This window comes from Anastrepha ludens, chromosome 4 (genome assembly GCF_028408465.1).
Source record: "Anastrepha ludens isolate Willacy chromosome 4, idAnaLude1.1, whole genome shotgun sequence".
In the NCBI taxonomy this organism is placed as follows: domain Eukaryota; kingdom Metazoa; phylum Arthropoda; class Insecta; order Diptera; family Tephritidae; genus Anastrepha; species Anastrepha ludens.
Genome location: NC_071500.1, coordinates 130,203,192 through 130,222,036, shown reverse-complemented (window position 1 = coordinate 130,222,036; position 18,845 = coordinate 130,203,192). Strand labels below are relative to the sequence as shown.

Here is an 18,845-nt window from a genome sequence, read left to right as displayed (position 1 = left end):
AAACGTAAAGTAATCGGATGGTGCAAGGTCAGGACTATATGGTGGATGTGGCAAAATATCCCAACCAAGCTCCAATAATTTTTGCCGAGTGGGCAGAGATGTGTGTGGATGATGGAATACAATACCTTTTCGATTTGTCAATTAGGGCCGCTTTTCTTCAACTGCATTGTTGAATTTCGCTAGTTGTTCAATGTAGGCATCAGAATTAATCGTTCGGTTCGGTGGTAAGAGTTCAAATAAGACAATTCCTTTGTAATCCCATCAATCTGATAACAACATTTTCTTTTGATGGATATCTGATTTTGATGTTGTTTGTGTTGGTTCACCTGGCCTACTCCACCATCTTTTCCCCTTAATATAATATTATTGTAAACAACCCATTTTTCATCGCCAGTTATTAGTCGTTTTAAAAATGGATCATTTTCATTACGTTTCTTTAGCAAATCGCAGCTGTTAATGCGTTTCGTTAAATGCGTTTCTTTCAGTTCGTAAGGAACCCATGTGTTGAGTTTTTGAACATAGTCAAGTTGTCTGATTTTCAATGCATGTATGTTGTGATTTTCAATGCATGTATTGTATGTGATACATGAAGCTTCTCTGCAATCTCACGTGTTGCACTGTGACGATCCGAATCGATTATTGTTTTGATTAGGGCGTTATCAACTTCACCAGAACGATATTTGGCAAACCAATTTTGACACTGCCGTTCTTTTAAGGCTTCGTCACCATTAACAGCATATAACTTTTTATGAGCTTGTGAGGCGGTTTTTCCTTTGTCGAAATAAAAAAGCAAAATATGACGAAAATGTTAATTTTGATTTTCCATTTTTCAACGAACGCCAAACGAAAACTACGCAACCGATCAAAAAACTTTTTTTACTGATTGACAGCTGAATTGCCAAATATCAAATAACAAAATGTGTTTTACATTTGTACTACGTCTGCAAACCTGAAAATTCAGCTGAAGCCACCTATGAGTGCAATCCGCAATTACTTAGTTGGCAACCCAATAAAATTTGTAGTTATTGAATTTTTTGTGCATTACTGCAAAATACAGGTTGGGCCAAATAGTGGTTTACTTTTGAGTTTTAATTTTAATTAAAAAAATTAACAAAAATCAATTTTGTTCGCTATAATTATTGATTTATTCGAAAGAGCAAACATATCCATTCTCTTGCTAAGTGGGCAATTGAATAGCAAAGTCCTCTCTCGACGAACAAAAGTAACACTCTACAACGCTCTCATCATGCCCGCGGATACATTGGCTGGTCATGTCGTTCGAAGGGATAAAACGCTCCGGCTCTAAAAGTATTCGATGCGGTACCAGCTGGTGATAGCAGAGGAAGAGGATGACGTCCTCTACATTGGAAAGATCAGGTGGAGATGGACTTGGTGTTTCCAACTGGTACTGGTTAGCACGAGAAAGAAACGACTGGCGCGCTTTGTTAAGCTCGACCAACATCGCGTAAGCGGTTATAGCGCCAATCTAGAAGAAGAAACATATCCATTATGTAAGGAAAACCATTTCATTCCTGTGGCTATCTTGGCTGGATTCGCAGTGACGCATCCCATTAACCCAGTTATCCAAGACCTTGGAGATGGTAACGAATGCAATTATAAAACAAAAAACACTATATGGACCACCATATAATTGTTTTCAAAATGCAAATATTATATAAGTATATCAAAACAAACAAATTTGAAGCATTTGAAGCAGAGTTAATCGCTGTACCGGAAATCGGTTACGATATCAAGTAAGAGATTTCGGATGTCAGGGTTTAACAGCTAGTTCGTCAAATTTGCATCGAAATCGCGGTAAGGAGAAATATTATTCAACAGATGTGTCTCTAGACGCTGTTGTTCCCGTAACTCTAGGAATGGATTCACGAGCTTTACAGCTCACCCTGCTCTGAGTTGTGAGTTCTCGACACTTTTGAAATATAATCAATATTATTAGATTCCAATTTATGGTCCGATCTACATATATTCAGAATATATATGAATTAGTTACATCAGAAGAAATATATTATATTATATTGCACGAAATGGAATCGCGTAAAAAACACAGCTGACATATAGTATGACACAGGTAGAAACACACGAGTTTTATTCCTGAAGTGTGCCAAATTGAACACAGGAGAAAGCGTGATTTAATATACGTTCAAGGATGTTTTCAAAAAGAAGGTTAAAATAAGAGGGTTACCATACAAATTTGGTAATTTTTTCTTCTTTATAACATTCAAGAAGTAAGCGTGTTAGAAATAAAGACACTAAAAAAAAAATTATTTTTCAACATATGTTGTTCTCTTTTAGAAAGATATACTTCTCCCAACGCTCCGGCCTCTTCTAACCCCTCCAAAAAAAGGGTTTGTCAAACTCTCCAAAATACGCTTCTGTTTCGGCGATGACTTAATCGTTTGAACTATTTTTTTTTTCCACGAGCTATTTCTTCATGTTAGGGAACAAGAAAAAGTCGCAGGGAGCCAGATCAGGCGAATACATGGGGTGCGGCAGCAATTCATAACGCAATTCATGCGGCGACAACTCCGGATGAATGTGCTGGTGCGTAATTGTGGTGAAACATCACCTTCTTTTCGCCAAATGCGGCTGTGTCTCCTTCAATTTTTGTGAATCCATGAGGATGACACCGTTCCCATCCCAAAAAATCATCGCTATGACCTTTCCGGCCACGTTTAAATTCATTGAACCAATATCTAACTGTAGCCATTGCTTTTATCTCCGAATTACCATTGCTTTTATCTCCGAATTAAAGCGAATTACCGATCGATACTGCTCTTTTGCCATCTTACCGAAAATCACGAAACAAGTCATACTCGAACAGCTGCCAAATCCTAACTAACCTGTCAATCAGTCTGAAATTTGTTTTCCCGTCGTTTGATAGATGGCAGCACCATGCTAACGCCCCAGGAACACCCTCTGTCATCAATCAAGGGTACTTATTGAACCGCTCTCGTACATTGCCGAGCCGTCATAGGATCAGCTATAGATTTCTTAAAAAGTATCTAGTAATTTAGATCCTGTCATACGTACGAATGCCAGCTTGGTGGCTTGCTGTCACCATCAATCCAACCTTTTTAAGAATTTGCAACTGGAGTCTTTCCAGTTTATATAAGACTAATGAAATTAATATGGGCGACATCAGCCAACGCCAGCAGGTGTACATCTCATTGTCCTCCAGACTTAGTCGACATTCTCAGTAGACTGGCTCAATTGGGGCGGTTGGAAACGTAGTGAATAAACCTGTAAGCAATCTTAATGGATGGTATGAAATAAGTTAAAACCGAAATTTTATAAACTTCTTTCAATAGTGCCAAATTTAGAGCGCTTTCGATATTCAATAGTATCGGTTCAAGCGAAATAGATTTTATTTGCCGAAGAAGGGCGCATTTTATTGGATCCATTATGCCTCCTGACGTGCCTAGGAGGTGGCCCAACTTCCAGAAAATGTCTGCATGGTGGTTCCTGCTACGGTTGGCGAATATGCATGTATATATATTTTTGTACGTATGCACAATAATATAAAAATCAAAGAGAAAATACATACAAATATTCTAAAACATAATACAATAAATATTAATATGTAGAAGGTAAGTGGGACATAAAATACATAAGTACATATTTATGCACAAATTATAAATACTCTAAAACAAAACATCTGCTGTTGATGTCGCCCCTGATCCTCCGTTAAAAAATTGGACTGATTCTAATTGCACATTCTTAATAAGGCAGAATTGGTGGTGATAAGCCACTAAGCCGGTGTTCGTACATACACCTACATATTTCACACTTACTGATATTGAAAGAAATACACTCATAAATCAGTCATGAATTTAGATCTAAATATTGCCGAACAGCAGTGGCTCTTAGAGATGAATGGATTTTGTTTGTTTCCAGATGAGTGAGTGTGAGTAAATATTTAACCCATACATTTCCTAACTGATATTTTTTTTAGGATAAGTCATCCTGTAAGTTCCTGGACTGAGAAAATAATTGTCAAAACCGTAAATAAAAATATGTTTAAATTTCCTCAAGTATGGAAATCTCAGAGGCAGAAAGGAATGAGAAATTGGTATCATCAATTGTGGGAAAGATACTTTTCAAAGTTGCCATCGGAAGTAAAAGTGCGAGCTTATCTTTTCTTTGGATTGTTTAATATAAGAAAAACAAAAAAAGTAAAAAGTAGTTTTTAATAGAGACTGCGACATTTTTAGGACACATTAGCTGCTTTTGATTTACCCATCAGCTAACGCGTAGTGAAAAAAAAGGAAATTCCCCACTTTTAATTTTAATTTGTTGCGATCAAAGGAGAGAGCAAACGAGAGAAATGCATCTAGAGTGTTATAAATGAGCTACATATATACGTTTAAGTAAAGATAAGCATAACCTGTAAAATATCACTACTGTTTTCGGGAGTATTGGCCAAAGCATGCAGCTTGTGAGCTAAGAGGCTAGAAACAAAATTGCTTGAAACTTAAAAACTTTCGGCTGGCGGGCAGCAGAACTCTTTATATTCCTTAGATTAATATCAAGCCAAATTAAGTTTTGAGTAAGTTAATTCCGAGAACTAAGGCAATGCACAAGTTTGGGTTAGATAAGGTTGAAGTGACTGTCGACAAATCATATCTACTCACCTAGGCTTGTTTGATCCCACGTGGATCAAGGTTCCCTTTTATTCGTACTAATTTTTTAGTTTGTTTGCCTCCTTTGTTAATTTTTTTACAATTTCCCAAAAATAAGCTTTAGAATAATATTAAAATTTTATATATTCCAAAAATCCCCCCTCTCTAATGTACAAATGTATATTTACGTATAAGTATGTATATCTGATAACTAGAATTATTTTATGGTAACGCCCCTATTTTTTGTTAAATAAAATTGTGTATGGATTCTAGTCGTGCATCCGGTATAAATACAGCGGCTAAGCATAACTTTATTCAGTATTTGGTGTGAAATTTCTGTATATAATTCGGTGTTGATTACATTTTCGTGTTTTATCCATTATTTGAAACATAAATATATACATATGTATATATGGTTATGGTCCGTGTGTGCTTCAATATGAGGGAATTTTATAAGATTCTAAATACCATAGTCCTACTGACAATTGTGAATGTAATTAGCACCTTTGCTGATGATTTCAATCAACAACCACAAATACACTCATATAATGGAGAATTAATAATTCGTTCTGTGCCATTTCGAAATGTAACATTTCGCGTCAAAGGTGAGGGAGGAATCTTTGTTAACTCAGTGAATGTACTCAATGCTGTGAAAAAGAAAAATATGCAATTACGTCCGGTTCACCAGGAAGAAGTGCTGACTTCACAAAGTCTGCAAGCGCTATTGGAAACTTTCAAGGATGATTTGCATACTCTGGGTGCACGATTCGCCATTTTACAAAATCGGACTAGGAGTGGACAGACGTTAAATATACGTCGCAGTTTGGGGCGGATACGGCGATCACTCAGCCGAGCAACGCAAATCGAAAACAATCTGATGATAAATGAGTGTCAGGAAGTAGGCGGAAATGGTACTCGTTGCAAGAATAGTGGTATCTGTCATGACGGCTATAAAGATTTTCACTGTGAATGTGTAAACGGATGGACGGTAAGTGGGCACTCAACACTGTTGCCGAAAAAAAGCACAAAAATGTATCGTAGATAAAAACAATTCAAGTTGACACGGTGTTTGGAAAGCTGTCCTAATTTAATATCTATGGCTTTTGTACACATAACTATGCATAATATACTATGTACTATGTAGCACCATCGATCTAACGTTTTGTAATGGCCTGAAGAGAATATGAGTTACAAAGATAGGTTGATAGGTTATTTTTGACTAGGCCGTTATAGCATTTTTAGCTGTCGGAACTCGGCTCGTTTTTTTACTTAACTATCCTGTGCAATAATAAAAAATTTCTTCAGCAGCCCCATTTGTGAACAGAAAAATATAGCTGAACATGCGTAAAACTCGGTTTATCCATATTTGAGCCACACACTTTTAATAAATCGCAATAAACTTTGAAGCCTACTAAAAGGTTTGACGAAACCCCGCCCAACCCGTTGTATTATGTTATCTTATGCTATTTTAAGACAAAATTTCATGAGATGAGGTGAGTTAAGGTGGGTTTAGATGAAAAATGATGATACCATGAAAACCGAAAAATCACTACACAGAGAAAAAATAATGCTCCAGAAATTTATTTTAATTTCGTTAAAAAAATTAAACTCGATATGTGAATATACATAAATACATATTTTCAGAACAAGACTTTGAAATTAAGGAATTTGTTATTATTTCTGATCGGAAATTTTAAATCTCAAAACAATGATTGAATAACAATTTTTATGATAAAACTCATGATAATTAGGACCCCTTTTTTTGCGAATGGCACTCGTTCTTGGCGCACCTGCACATACTTTAAATTTCGCCTTTTCGCTGAAAATTATAGACCCATCTCTGCGCACAATTCCATCAGGTTGCTAACGCTATTCTTCTGTAAAGCAGTTAGCCTGGATTTTTGCATTTAGGTATTAAGGCTTTTACTCTACTTGTACACGTATGCTCGGAGTTCTCAGAGAGAACGTAGGTTCAAATCTCGGTGAAACACCAAAATTAAGAAAAACATTTTTCTAATAACGGTCGCCCCTCGGCAGGCAACGGTAAATCTTCGAGTGTATTTCTGCCATGAAAAAGCTACTCATAAAAATATCTGCCGTTCGGAGTCGGCTTGAAACTGTAGGTCCCTCCATTTGTGAAACAACATCAAGACGCACACCACAAATAGGAGGAGGAGCTCGGCCAAACACCCAAAAAGGGTGTACGCGCCAATTATATATATATATATATACATATATATGCCGCCCTACAACTTCAAGCAAACGTCAACATTGATAAAGATGAAACGACGGGATGCCTGGAGACTCAGGCGGTCATAACTGGCCATTGGTGTGCCGGAAAACGAGGAGCCAAAATGGGCATTCCTCACAAAACACACTGTCACTATCATAAACCACCAAAGAAAAAGGAAACAATTTTCCATTTTCTCTTTGAATGCCGTGCCCTATGGAAGGATAGAATGTCAACTCTGGGCAAACCGCTGTTCGATAGTCTCGAACAGCTGTCTGGCTCAGATTCCAGCAACATAATAAAGTTCTTAAGCCGCGCAGACTGGATATGGTCATATTACAATATAAATAACATTAAACAAATCGGTAACGAGGAGGTGGCAACAAAATGGTGCAGAAGCATCCATCTGGATGAATCACCACTTCAACCAACTCACCACCAACCTTGAACAATATAAGAAAATTTTTTAAAATATTCTAATGGTCACGGCTTACTGCAAATATTCAATAAATATGGTATGAATTCACTGTGATAATTTTTGCTTGGCCTTTTTATTTGGCTTGTTATTCATTAAACTTAATTAGGGTGAAAAAACTATCGCGGACTGCTATATTAGTGGTGTTATAGCACCTTGATCAGAAAGTACCAGGAAAAACCGGCAGGTGACGCTCGAAAACAACTCATTTGCGCCTCGTTTTTTTTTTGTTGTGTTGTTAGGTTGCGAGTGTCCAGCCTTTGTGCATAGTGGACACGAGATGCCAGAGAGCTTCTCAAGACAAAGTCTGGAAGAAAGAAAGGCAATAGGTCGATATCGTAGTTTCTAGTAGAAACCGTTTCAAAATGGCGCCTCACGTAATAGTTGAAGCCTGTGTTATTTACTCAGCTAGCGCTATTGCCAGCTAAACAACTCTTTCAAAATAACACGGTTGTACTGGTTTTGACCATCATTTCTGAACCATTCGAAATCGCTTGCTTGCTGCTCCATTTCCTTAAACTATAAGTGCAATATGTAATATAGGTATACTAACTTTGGCAGAGAATTTGAGAATACAGGATTATAAGGGATGCTTTAAATAAGTTATTTCTTTCTTCGATAATAAGCCACAGAAAATTGTGTCTTAAAAAGGCAGTTAATGGAAGACGGCCTTGTTTTTCCGATTCAAGGCAACATACCTTAGGTCATATATTACATATGCATGTTAATTTCAGCGTTTGCTCAAGTTATCGTGTGCTCAGATAAACAGACAGTCATTCTAAGTATTTTGGTATACACCTGCAAAAGTATGCCTATATCTATATTAACTCCGTTAGCGTAATCTACCGTTATGATGTCCTTGTGCACTAGTGAGAATAAAAATAAAAAGGTACCCTTTTATATATCATAAAGAGTATCCATCAAAACGTGTATAAGCCATGTAAATGTTACAACCTGGAAAAGTTTATGTTCTTATAAACAAACTGTAAAATTTTCTATGAAAATTCATTTACACGAATGCGATAAGTTTACGTTGAGATTTCAGTATGTAAACGTACATATGCATAAATTTACATTGCAATGAATACAACGCTGCCGAGCTCTCAGCGGATATATTTCCTGGGCAAAATTCACATTGAACTGCAAAATGAATAAAAAATAGTTTAAAAAAACTAAAAAACACGCTTTTATTGCTAATCGAACTAAAAAGTAGAAAATAAATTTTAATGACAAAGAGACCTATAATGAAGTAATAGCAAATCGAAGGATCAGTCATAGTCAACTACCTCAGAATTATAACAACAATTAAGATACAAATACAATAATTCAAATTAGAGTTAAAAGCGTGGGATGCTTGATATAGTAAATATTACAATCATTCTATTGGCAACTACCTATGTATGTACAGAAGGTTATGAAAGTGAAGCAAAATGCATCCCACGCTTTTAACTCTAATTTGAATTATTCGATTTGTATCTTAATTTTTGTTATAATTCTGTTCTGAGGTAGTTGACTATGACTGATAGTTCGATTTGCTATTACTTCATTATAGGTCTCTTTGTCATTAAAATTTATTTTCTACTTTTTAGTTCGATTAGCAATAAAAGCGTGTTTTTTAGTTTTTTTAAACAATTTTTTATGTTCTAATTTTTAGTTCGATTAGCAAAAAAGCGTGTTTTTTAGTTTTTTTTTTTTAAACAATTTTTTATTATGAATGAAAATTATTATTATCATTGCAGTCAGTGAATTAATGATTCGATATATTCGTGTTATATTTAATTCCTTTCTTATCGACTGTGAGTCTAAAGCTATGCAGTTATCGGCCGTGATAAAGAAGTAATCGGGATGAAGAACTTATTTCGTGGAGGGAGCCTGAGAAACGGCTACCCCACTCCTGAAACGGAGAGGTATCAACAAAATATACAGACGTAATCAATATGTTACATACTTTTTCCCATATAGATCATTGATTGAAGGTCGAGCCTTGTTTTTCTGAATGAAAATTATTGTTTTCATTTAGTCAGTGATTTATAGTCCGATTTAATTGTATTATATTTAATTTCTTCTTTACCGACTATATGTCCAAAGAAAGGCCAGCATTGGCCTTGACACAGAATAGATACTCTCAGCACAGAAAAAGGAGACCGTGGATTATATTGACACAATCAAAACGAGATGTAAAGTTTCAGTTTGGGTTTTTTTAGTTCATTTTTGTTGTGAATTGTACTTTAATCGATAAAATTTTATAAATGAAATTATGGTAATGATAAATTCCTTCTTTATTTGCCAAAATTTTGTTCCGTAAAATAATTTCAAAATTTATGTTTTACATCTTATATGAAAATTATTTCATCTTATATGAACATTGAATAGAGTAAATTTGCGTGTATGAGACTTGTAGTATCTACGCATGTGTTAAAGACTATACAAAGTGAGAATGCAACTACCCTGAAAACATTTAGCCTTCTATTCGTGCTGCAGTGCCGTGTGCCCGAGCAAGTTCGAATTCGAAAGAGCAAGTCGTAGACTCCCGAAATCAGTAAGAGTAACTCGGAGAGTGCAGGCATACGCAGACCGCGCGTTAGCTCTGTCTTTCTTACTCTTCTACAGAAGATCTATAGTAAAAAAAGAAAATATTCATCCTGGCAATCCTAATAAGGATAATGGAAAACTTTTATCAAATTATTGCATTGTCATCGGTCCTTGATAGGTGTGCAAAATTCCAAGTCGATCAGATTTTTAGAAGCCAGTGAAAATTAAGCTCAAAGATTCCGTTACATACATACATAGATACATACAACCCGAGCTAATAAAAGTGTGTTAAAAAAGATAAGATTCATAATTAAACAGAGATTGAATTATAACAAAAGTTTTTTTTATTTTCAAAAGACTCGGCAAGCAAAACAAAAGAGGATCAATCCCTCTAACGCTTTAACTGATTTGCAGGCTCTGCACTATCCCCGCTGCAGTAAAAAAAGCTCTGAAGATAGGCTCTCGCCTGGTTGCCATTAGGGACGGCTGTTGTTTATGAAACTAAAGTTTCAGAAAATTGGTTTGCATTTCAAATCATTTTTCCTAATAATTAAAACATATGCATATGTTCATATGTATACTAAAGCTTCTGACTTCCAAGCAGTAAAATATGCAGTTTATTTATTTTTTTAATAAATGAATTTGCTTACGCCATAGCAATTGCTAGAATATTACTGTAATATTAGATATTTATAAATATTTCTTCTTATTTATTGACGCGATTACCGCTTACGCAATTTTAGTCAAGTTGAATAAAGCGCGAGTCATTTCTTTCTCGTGCTAACTGGCGCCAGTTGGACACACCAAGTGAAGCCACGTCCTTCTCCACCTGATCTTTCCAACGCAGAGGAGGCCTTCCTTTTTCTCTGCTACCACCAGTTGGAACCGCATCGAATACTTTCAGATCCTGAGTATTTGCTTCGGATGACATAACCCAACCAACGTAGCCGCTGAATCTTTATTCGCCGCGCTCTATGTCGTCAGAAAGCTCATCGTTACATCCCTTACGGTATTCGCCGTCGCAAACGAACAAAGGTCCAAAAATCTCCCGCAGAATCTTTCTTTCAAACACTCCGAGCGACGCTTCATCGGATATTGTCATCGTCCAAGCTTCTCTGCTATAGGATGTGACGGGCATGATAAGAGCCTTGTAAAGTGTTAGTTTTGTTCGTCGAGAGAGGACTTTACTACTCAATTGCCTACTTAGTCCAAAGTAACACTTGTGGGCAAGAGAGGTTCTTCGTTGGATTTCTAGCCCGGCATTGCTGTCGATGTTAATGCTGGTTATATATGCTTTGTCCTGCCATAAGTTCTGTTACAAGCTAAGTCCGTTATAGATATGAAATTATAATACTTTTTTTGAATGAAGTTAGTTTTATATTAAGTAGATATTAATTAAAAAAAGTATTATGTTATTAAGTAATAATTAAAAAAATTAAATATTTATTCGAAATGATCACCATGTGTTCACACAAGCCTTCAAACGAGTATGCCATTCAGCTATTGCAGCACGCACGATTTCCATGGATATTGACGTCGCTGCTCTCTAAATTTCTGTCAGGCCTTCGACAGGCCATGTTTTCGAATTCTGACCACAAACTGTAGTTCAATGGGTTCAGTTCTGAACTTCCAGACGGCCAATCTTCCGCGGCTATGAACCCAGGAATATTGTTTTTTAGCCATTGGTGGGTGATTTTTGCCTTATGGGCTGGAGTGGAATCTTGCTGGAAGATCGAACGCTCTCCATTGAAGAAAGTACTACTCAACTGCTTCATCACGCCTTCTAACACATCCTCCTGGTCCGCTTTTGCCCGGTCTTAACCCCTTTTTCGCAGAAATGAAGAGATGCAACGCCTTTACAAGAGAGCCTTGACGGAGCCATTACAGAGGAGCCTTGGAACAATAACTTTTTTCTGCGAATTGGTTTTCACATTGTAAAATTTGTCATGGAATTTATGGGAAGGCTAAGTGTGTAATTGGCGCTTACACCCTATTTCAACCATAACGTCTAATTTTTTGGGATATAAGAGACTGCCAATTTTTAAATTCTAAATTTGACAAAATAGTGAAGAAACGGGCATCTGTATCTTACTTATGTAGAAGTCGCCATTAATTCGTCTATAATTTCCTCTTCTTTTTATGCCGGTCTTCGAGCATATTGTGGTATAATATTTTTATTTAAAATCTTAACTGAACGGAAAGGAGTTACCTTAATTTTTTCCAAACATTTCCAACATCAGTGGTTAAGTTTTTAGAGTTTCTTCCCATATTTTAATAAATTTTATTTTTTTGTCATATTTTTTTTCTTATAAAGGGCGCTTGAATAGATAAATATAAGCAACTACATATGTATTTATCTATTTTGATGAATACACTTATAGATTTTTTCGTATGAGTACATCTGATATATTTTGATATAATGATAGTTTTCCTTACAAAATGTTTCCTTCTACAGTTCTTTCCTTTATTTACAAAAATTAATTAATCAAAGTATTCAACTTAAAGCTTTGTCTAATTTTGTATATTACTTTATAATACCTACAGGGAAAAACCTGTGAAGAAGATGTAGACGAATGTTATATATTAACAGGCACAGATTTGGGATGCCAAAATAATGGAGACTGTATTAATACTCTCGGAAGTTACAGGTAAACCTCACACATTCTTGTCTATAATATCTATTTAATTGGAAATACGATATTTTAGCTGCTCCTGTCGTAACGGATTTTATGGCTCTCACTGCCGAATGCGTAAAGCCATTTGCGAGGAGGAGGGAAATAGAGAGTTGTGTGTCCATGGAACCTGCGTCCATGCAAATAATGATGCCGGATACACTTGCATTTGCGATCAAGGATGGACTAAAAATCAAGTAGTTCCAGAAGCGGCATGCAACATTGATATAAACGAGTGTGATGAAGCTACTAAGCCCTGCCACAGTGAATGCATCAACTTGCCGGGCAGCTTTAAATGTAATCCATGCCCCACTGGTTATACTGGCAATGGAATTTTTTGCTCGGACATTGATGAATGCGCCACTAATAACGGTGGCTGCAGCACACAACCCAAAGTCTCATGTATTAACACCGAGGTAAGTGCTTTTACATACATACAGGGTTTGATTGAAAAGTAATGAGTGTGTCTGCCAAGCGAGTGGAGTGGAGTGTCTGCCAAGCGATCAACCGTATCGGCTGGTGGGGGAAAATGATCGTTGGACCTTCCCTTTCCACCAGAAACTGGTCCCAGTCCGCTGGCAACAGCGGTGCAGCCAACATCGCTCCGCGCGTGAAAGCTGTTTTAAAAGTGTGTTAGGATTTTGCAGCGACGAAAATGCAGCGATCGTTGAAGCAACGTTATTCGATAAAATTTTGCGTAAAGCTAAACAGTTTGTACCACCAGGAAGCACTGTAAACGCGGCATTTTACAAAGAAATGCTCCTTCGGCTGAAAAACCGCGTCGCCCGGGTTCGGCCCGACCTCGTCAACAATTGGACCCTTCATCACGACAATGCGCCGGCGCACACCGTCTTCCTCTGCACCTCTGCATTGGCCAAGATGGGGGTTCCGGTGCTTCCCCACCCTCCCTACAGCCCAGACCTGTCCCCTCCGGATTTCTTCTTGTTCCCGCGCCTGAAAAGAAAGCTGAAGGGGAGGCGTTTCGACTCCATCCAGGCGATCCAAAAAACTGTGACAGCCGAATTGAACGCGATTCCGGCGGATGAGTTTAAAAAATGTTTCCTGCAGTGGAATGACCGCCACCAGCGGTGCATTGACGCTCAAGGTCCCTATTTTGAAGAATATTAGTTGTATAAGCCAAAAGGTTTAATAAAACTGCTTAAAAAAAATAAGGCTCATTACTTTTCAATCAAACCCTGTACATACAATATTAATGGACTGATGAAGAAAAGAAACTGACTTAACCATTTTCATTTTAACTCATTGCGATAACTGTCAAACAGGTGCAGTAATCAAAAATACCGGGGAAGCGATATTAATTTTTTGTAGGTTTTGTCTAGTAAAACAACTATCGGATATTCTTACACATCCTTATGCATGCGTGTGCATTCTCTCTGGGCTCCCCGCTATACACGCATTTTTGAGTTGCAAAAATGTTAACAAATTTTGTTTTCGTGAAAAGTTTATAAAATAGCCAGTTTTTAACCGATTCGGTTTAACTCGTTTTGTATCAATTCAAAACTGGTATAATTTCTTTACAAAATAGAGAAAGTCGAAGAAAGGCTAAAGAAATTAAAAAGAAAACGTATTTGCACTCTTGCCTTAAGTTTACATAAACATACATTCTGTTAAAAAAGTACCCGGAATTGTTCAATAAAACGCAAGGTAATTGTTTAATCATCAAAATTTATGTTGGCGCCTTCAAAATAGGCTCCATTCGATGCAATACACATGTGCCAACGATTAGTCCCGTCATCAAAGCACTTTTTAAACGCGTTTGAAGAGATCTTCTTCAGCTCCTTCAGCGAATACCCCTTAATAGGCTCTGTCGACTCAAAGCGGCGTCCGCGGAGTGAAAATTTAAGTTTTGGGAAAAGGATAAAGTCACAGGGGGCTAAATCCGATTAATACGGTGGTTGTTCGATGATATTTGTCGAGTTTTTGGTCAAAATACACAAAATTCACAATATGAGACTTGTGAGACTTGTGAGACGGTGCGTTATCATGGTGCAAGATTCATGAGTTTTCTTGAGACTGGGCCGTTTCCTACGCATATTCTCTCTCAAACGTCACAGAACTTCCAAACAATATTCTTTATTTACCATAGAACAATTTAGAACGAGTTCTGAGTGCACAACACCATGATAATCAAGGAAAACGACTAGCATGACTTTTACTTTTGACCGACTTTGACTTGGTTTTATGGGTTTCGGCTCATGTGGATGCCCCATTCAGCCGCCTGTTGACTGGTTTGCATATCAAACTCATACACACACGTCTCATTACCTGTTATGATACGCTGGATAAACGCCTTCAGCCACCTTCTTCCGATGAATGTTTTGAAAGAAATTCAACTCTCTTGGAACGAGTCGAGCAGCCACGCGTCTCATGCCCAATTAATGGTGTAAAATGTTGCGAATTGATTCGTGAGACAAGTTAAGGTCACGAGCTACCCCTCCCAAACTTAAAAGATGAACCATCATCTGTATTCAGCACCATATCTTTGACTTTTTCGACGTTTCCATCAGTTGAAGACATTGATGGGCGATCTGATCGCAAATTTTACACGACTTCTCGACCCTCTGTAAAAGACTTATACCACTCGTAGACCCGCATATGTGATAAAGCACACATTTTCAACGATTCAGTACACGAAATCCCGTTTAAAATACAAAATTTAAGGGAAATTTTTTGTTCGATATTTTTATCCAGAGTGAAAATCGCAGAGCACACTTGCTGTTGACTTATATAATTAAATGCCAAAAACAACCTAATTGACAGATCACGCTCAAACTCTGCGACACTATAGAGGACAGTTGTACCAACATTCCAGTAAAAAAAAAATTTTACCAGAATATACATACACACTCGTCTGTTCTGGAACTTGCACCACGTTTGTTTAGTTATTTTGCAGGTATCCGTGTTAGTCCATTTGTCAACGGCGTGGCAAGATCTCCCTTTTGTGCACGCCTTGAGGGCAGCCTATATCTACAGCTTCGGACTCGTTATAGGATGGCCCCTGTCTTGCCTGTCTTCTATTTTCCAGGTACCCAGATGAGAGTGCTGTCTGTCGCGCGCGTTAAAGTATTAAGTTCTTCTTTGTATTGTCTGAGGAGTTTTGAATTGGTTGTAAGTGACTTTAAAGCTAAGACGGCTGCTTAACTCTCTGAAAAAATGCATACTTCCGATAGTTGTTGCGGATGGTATTTAATTATCCTGCTTCTCTTATCCCGAGAACTTCTGCTTGAAAAATATTATTCCAATCCCCCAGGCGAAAGAATTTGGAACTTTCGTGTTATTTCGAATATGCACCGGCGCCGACGTCACAATCCATCTTGGATCCGTCAGTGTAAAGCGCAGTTGTATCCTCAAATCCTTCTTTTTGCATGGGGAACTTTACCTTAAACTCTAATCTGAAGTCTGGAGTAGCGGTGGTAAAATCTAATGAGCTGCTAGTAAACCTTTGACTGTTTAAGATAACTACCAAACGTCCAAGCATTCCAAACACCATCTTTTATCCTGAAGGCGGTGTTCGTTGCTTTTAGTTGAATTGTAAGTATATTGGTAACAGGTAGAGCATGAAATTAAGTGCCTCTGCTTAAGTCTTCTACTTCATTCTTATTTGTAGCACTGAGATTTTATTAATTGGTTATTTTATTAATTTTCTGATTTCTGCCAACTCACTGCAGCCAACGGTAGATGGTAGTAAAGCTTTAACTCAGCTATTTTCAAAATAGGAACTTACGATTTGAAGTGAGAACGAAAAAATGCAATGTGCCCGCAAGTTCATTTTCGATGATTATATCCTTTACCAAATTTTCACAAGGTTTGACTTAGCTTATCTAAGTGAAAATAGATTTATTTACAAATATCTGAAATCTTACAGATAACTTATGTAACTAATCTTGTATAGCATACAACATTTCCGTAATTGGATTGAAAATATCCCAAAAAGTTAGGATGGAAGTTTTTGAAGTGAAAACTTCTTTAGAATCGTTGGGAGTGATTTGAGACTCGATGAAACGAAAAAGCGACACTACGAAGCGTTATATGTTGATATACGTATATGTGTGTGGCTGCGTACTGCTGAGCCACGCTAGTATAGTGAGTATTGTAGTATGTATACTACACTGCCTATTACTTGCTTTGGTGTTTAGTTCAAGCGTCATACGTATGTATGTTTGTATGTATGCTAGTACGTATGTGTGCGCGCCTGCGTATTAAGGAGTCACGGTGAGCGAGAAGGCATTATGTATACCTATACTACTCTACCTAATACTTGCTTAGACCAAGCGTCCTACGAATGTTTGTGTGTATGTTAGTACGTCTGTGTAATATACGCGTTACGACGCTCATAATAGCAACCGCGTGTGCTGTATTGCGTCCGTATTTTTATATTCGTAAATATTTTCATTTTTAAATATTTACCGCAATTGCAGGCGGTGTTGCAATATACCACAATCAAAATGACGGTGCTTATATTGTAACTCCACAGATAGATCTGAATGCACAGCAACTAGAATCACTGTCTGTTTAGTTCTCTAAAGTGGGAGAAATATGTGCATGCGAAACCAGATTGAGCAATGGAAAAACAGTTTTAATTGTGGCAATTTATATTTGACCGAATCAATCAATAAATAGCATCACGGAATTCATTCACGAAAATTTAATAAAGTATACACCAGAAGTATCGCGGATACTTAGAAAAGATTACGATAAAGTTCGAATGATTTTAAGTGGCGATTTTAACGTAAATTTTGCATTGGACACAGCGGTTCCTTTAATTGACTTTCTCAATACAACATTCAATTTAAAAATGTGTAACAATCGCACTGAATCGACAACACGATCAAAAACAACAATTGACGGTATTGAGGTATTTCAAAGATATGTTGACAACATCGAAACCAAAGCATTTGTATCATATTTTAGCTATCATAAGCCACTCGCATCATTTGTTGAAATTGAAAACATTGAGGATGAATAATAATAAAATGAAGAAAATAAAATATGAACTTTATAGCAATATTATAATGAACCTATAATTATCCCGCTCCTAATGCTGCTTTCGTCTCATTCTCTCTCAGTTTGTTTTGCGGAAGGTTTCACTTCTTTCGCGTCTAACCGTTAGACTTGTATTTTTTTTATTTCTTTTCGAACCTGTCGTGACCAACATATTTTCGTAGGGATCATATCATTGCGGCAGCTGCCCCACCGGCTGGGAAGGTGATGGAAAAATTTGTGAGAGCACTGCTCCAGAAAGTTGCGAATCAAAGAATATATGTTACTTCAAAGCGAAATGCGATTATATATCAAACACAGTTGTGTGCTCCTGCCCGCCCGATATGTACGGTCATGGTTTTGGTGTCGACGGTTGCAGTGTGCTGCCATCAGCACACCCTTGTACAAATCATACTTGTCAGGTAGTATTTTTATTAATATTCAATGATACCTCTGCTAATCATATGACTTATAGAATAACGCTACATGTGAAATGTTGGGAAGAGGTACTCGTTGCATTTGCACACGTGGGTTTATGGGTCCCACTTGTGACCAAGCTGATGCCTGCCACTCCAAGCCGTGCCTCAATGGTGGTACTTGTACTCTTCTAACAAGCAATAAATATCGATGTGCATGCCCTCGCGGGACAACTGGTTCAAACTGCGAAATCGTTCGAGATATTTGTGGATCCATCATACGGGATCGCTCAGGTTCTTTGTCATATCCTCCGGATGGCGGTAATTATTTGCCGAACGAACGATGTGCATGGATCATTCGCACTGCTGATACGCTTATTTTGAATATAACCTTTGCTAAGTTTGATTTGGAAGCAGCAGCTGACTGCAACAAAGATTGGCTTCAGCTGCATGATGGTCGCTCGTTGGCTTCTCGGTTAATTGGTCGCTTTTGTGGTAATTCTTTGCCGCTGGGCGGAAATATACAGACATCGCAAAATGCTGTATTTTTCTGGTTTCGTTCAGACAATGAGACAAATGGTGGAGGAGTTAATATAACCTGGAATTCGATGGAGTATATTTGTGGAGAAGTTTTATATTTAAACGCTGAGTCAAATGGTATAATACGATCTCCAGGTTATCCAGGAAAAACACCACCAAATCGGGAATGTGAATGGCGTTTGATTGCTCCTTTCGGTCAGCGATTTTTGTTACGATTTTTCGAAATTAACTTGGGAAGTACAAGAGCCAATAACTGTACTCGCGATACATTACGGGTATGTCCATATTATGTTTAATAAATATTATGTACTTAAATAATAAAATTGCTTTCGATTGCAG

At 37.3% G+C, this 18,845-nt stretch overlaps 1 protein-coding gene across 1 annotated transcript in view; it reads left to right on the top strand.

Moving 5' to 3' along the window:
* Nucleotides 1–4,997: 4,997 nt before the first annotated feature.
* The window catches only part of LOC128861216 (cubilin homolog), a 57,484-nt gene continuing 43,636 nt past the window's right edge, over nucleotides 4,998–18,845 (top strand). The window contains exons 1-5 of the mRNA XM_054099174.1: nucleotides 4,998–5,628; nucleotides 12,422–12,525; nucleotides 12,584–12,965; nucleotides 17,736–17,972; nucleotides 18,026–18,781. Coding sequence (XP_053955149.1) covers nucleotides 5,053–5,628; nucleotides 12,422–12,525; nucleotides 12,584–12,965; nucleotides 17,736–17,972; nucleotides 18,026–18,781 — 2,055 coding nt within the window. The 5' untranslated portion in view covers nucleotides 4,998–5,052. The remainder of the gene's footprint in view (nucleotides 5,629–12,421; nucleotides 12,526–12,583; nucleotides 12,966–17,735; nucleotides 17,973–18,025; nucleotides 18,782–18,845) is intronic.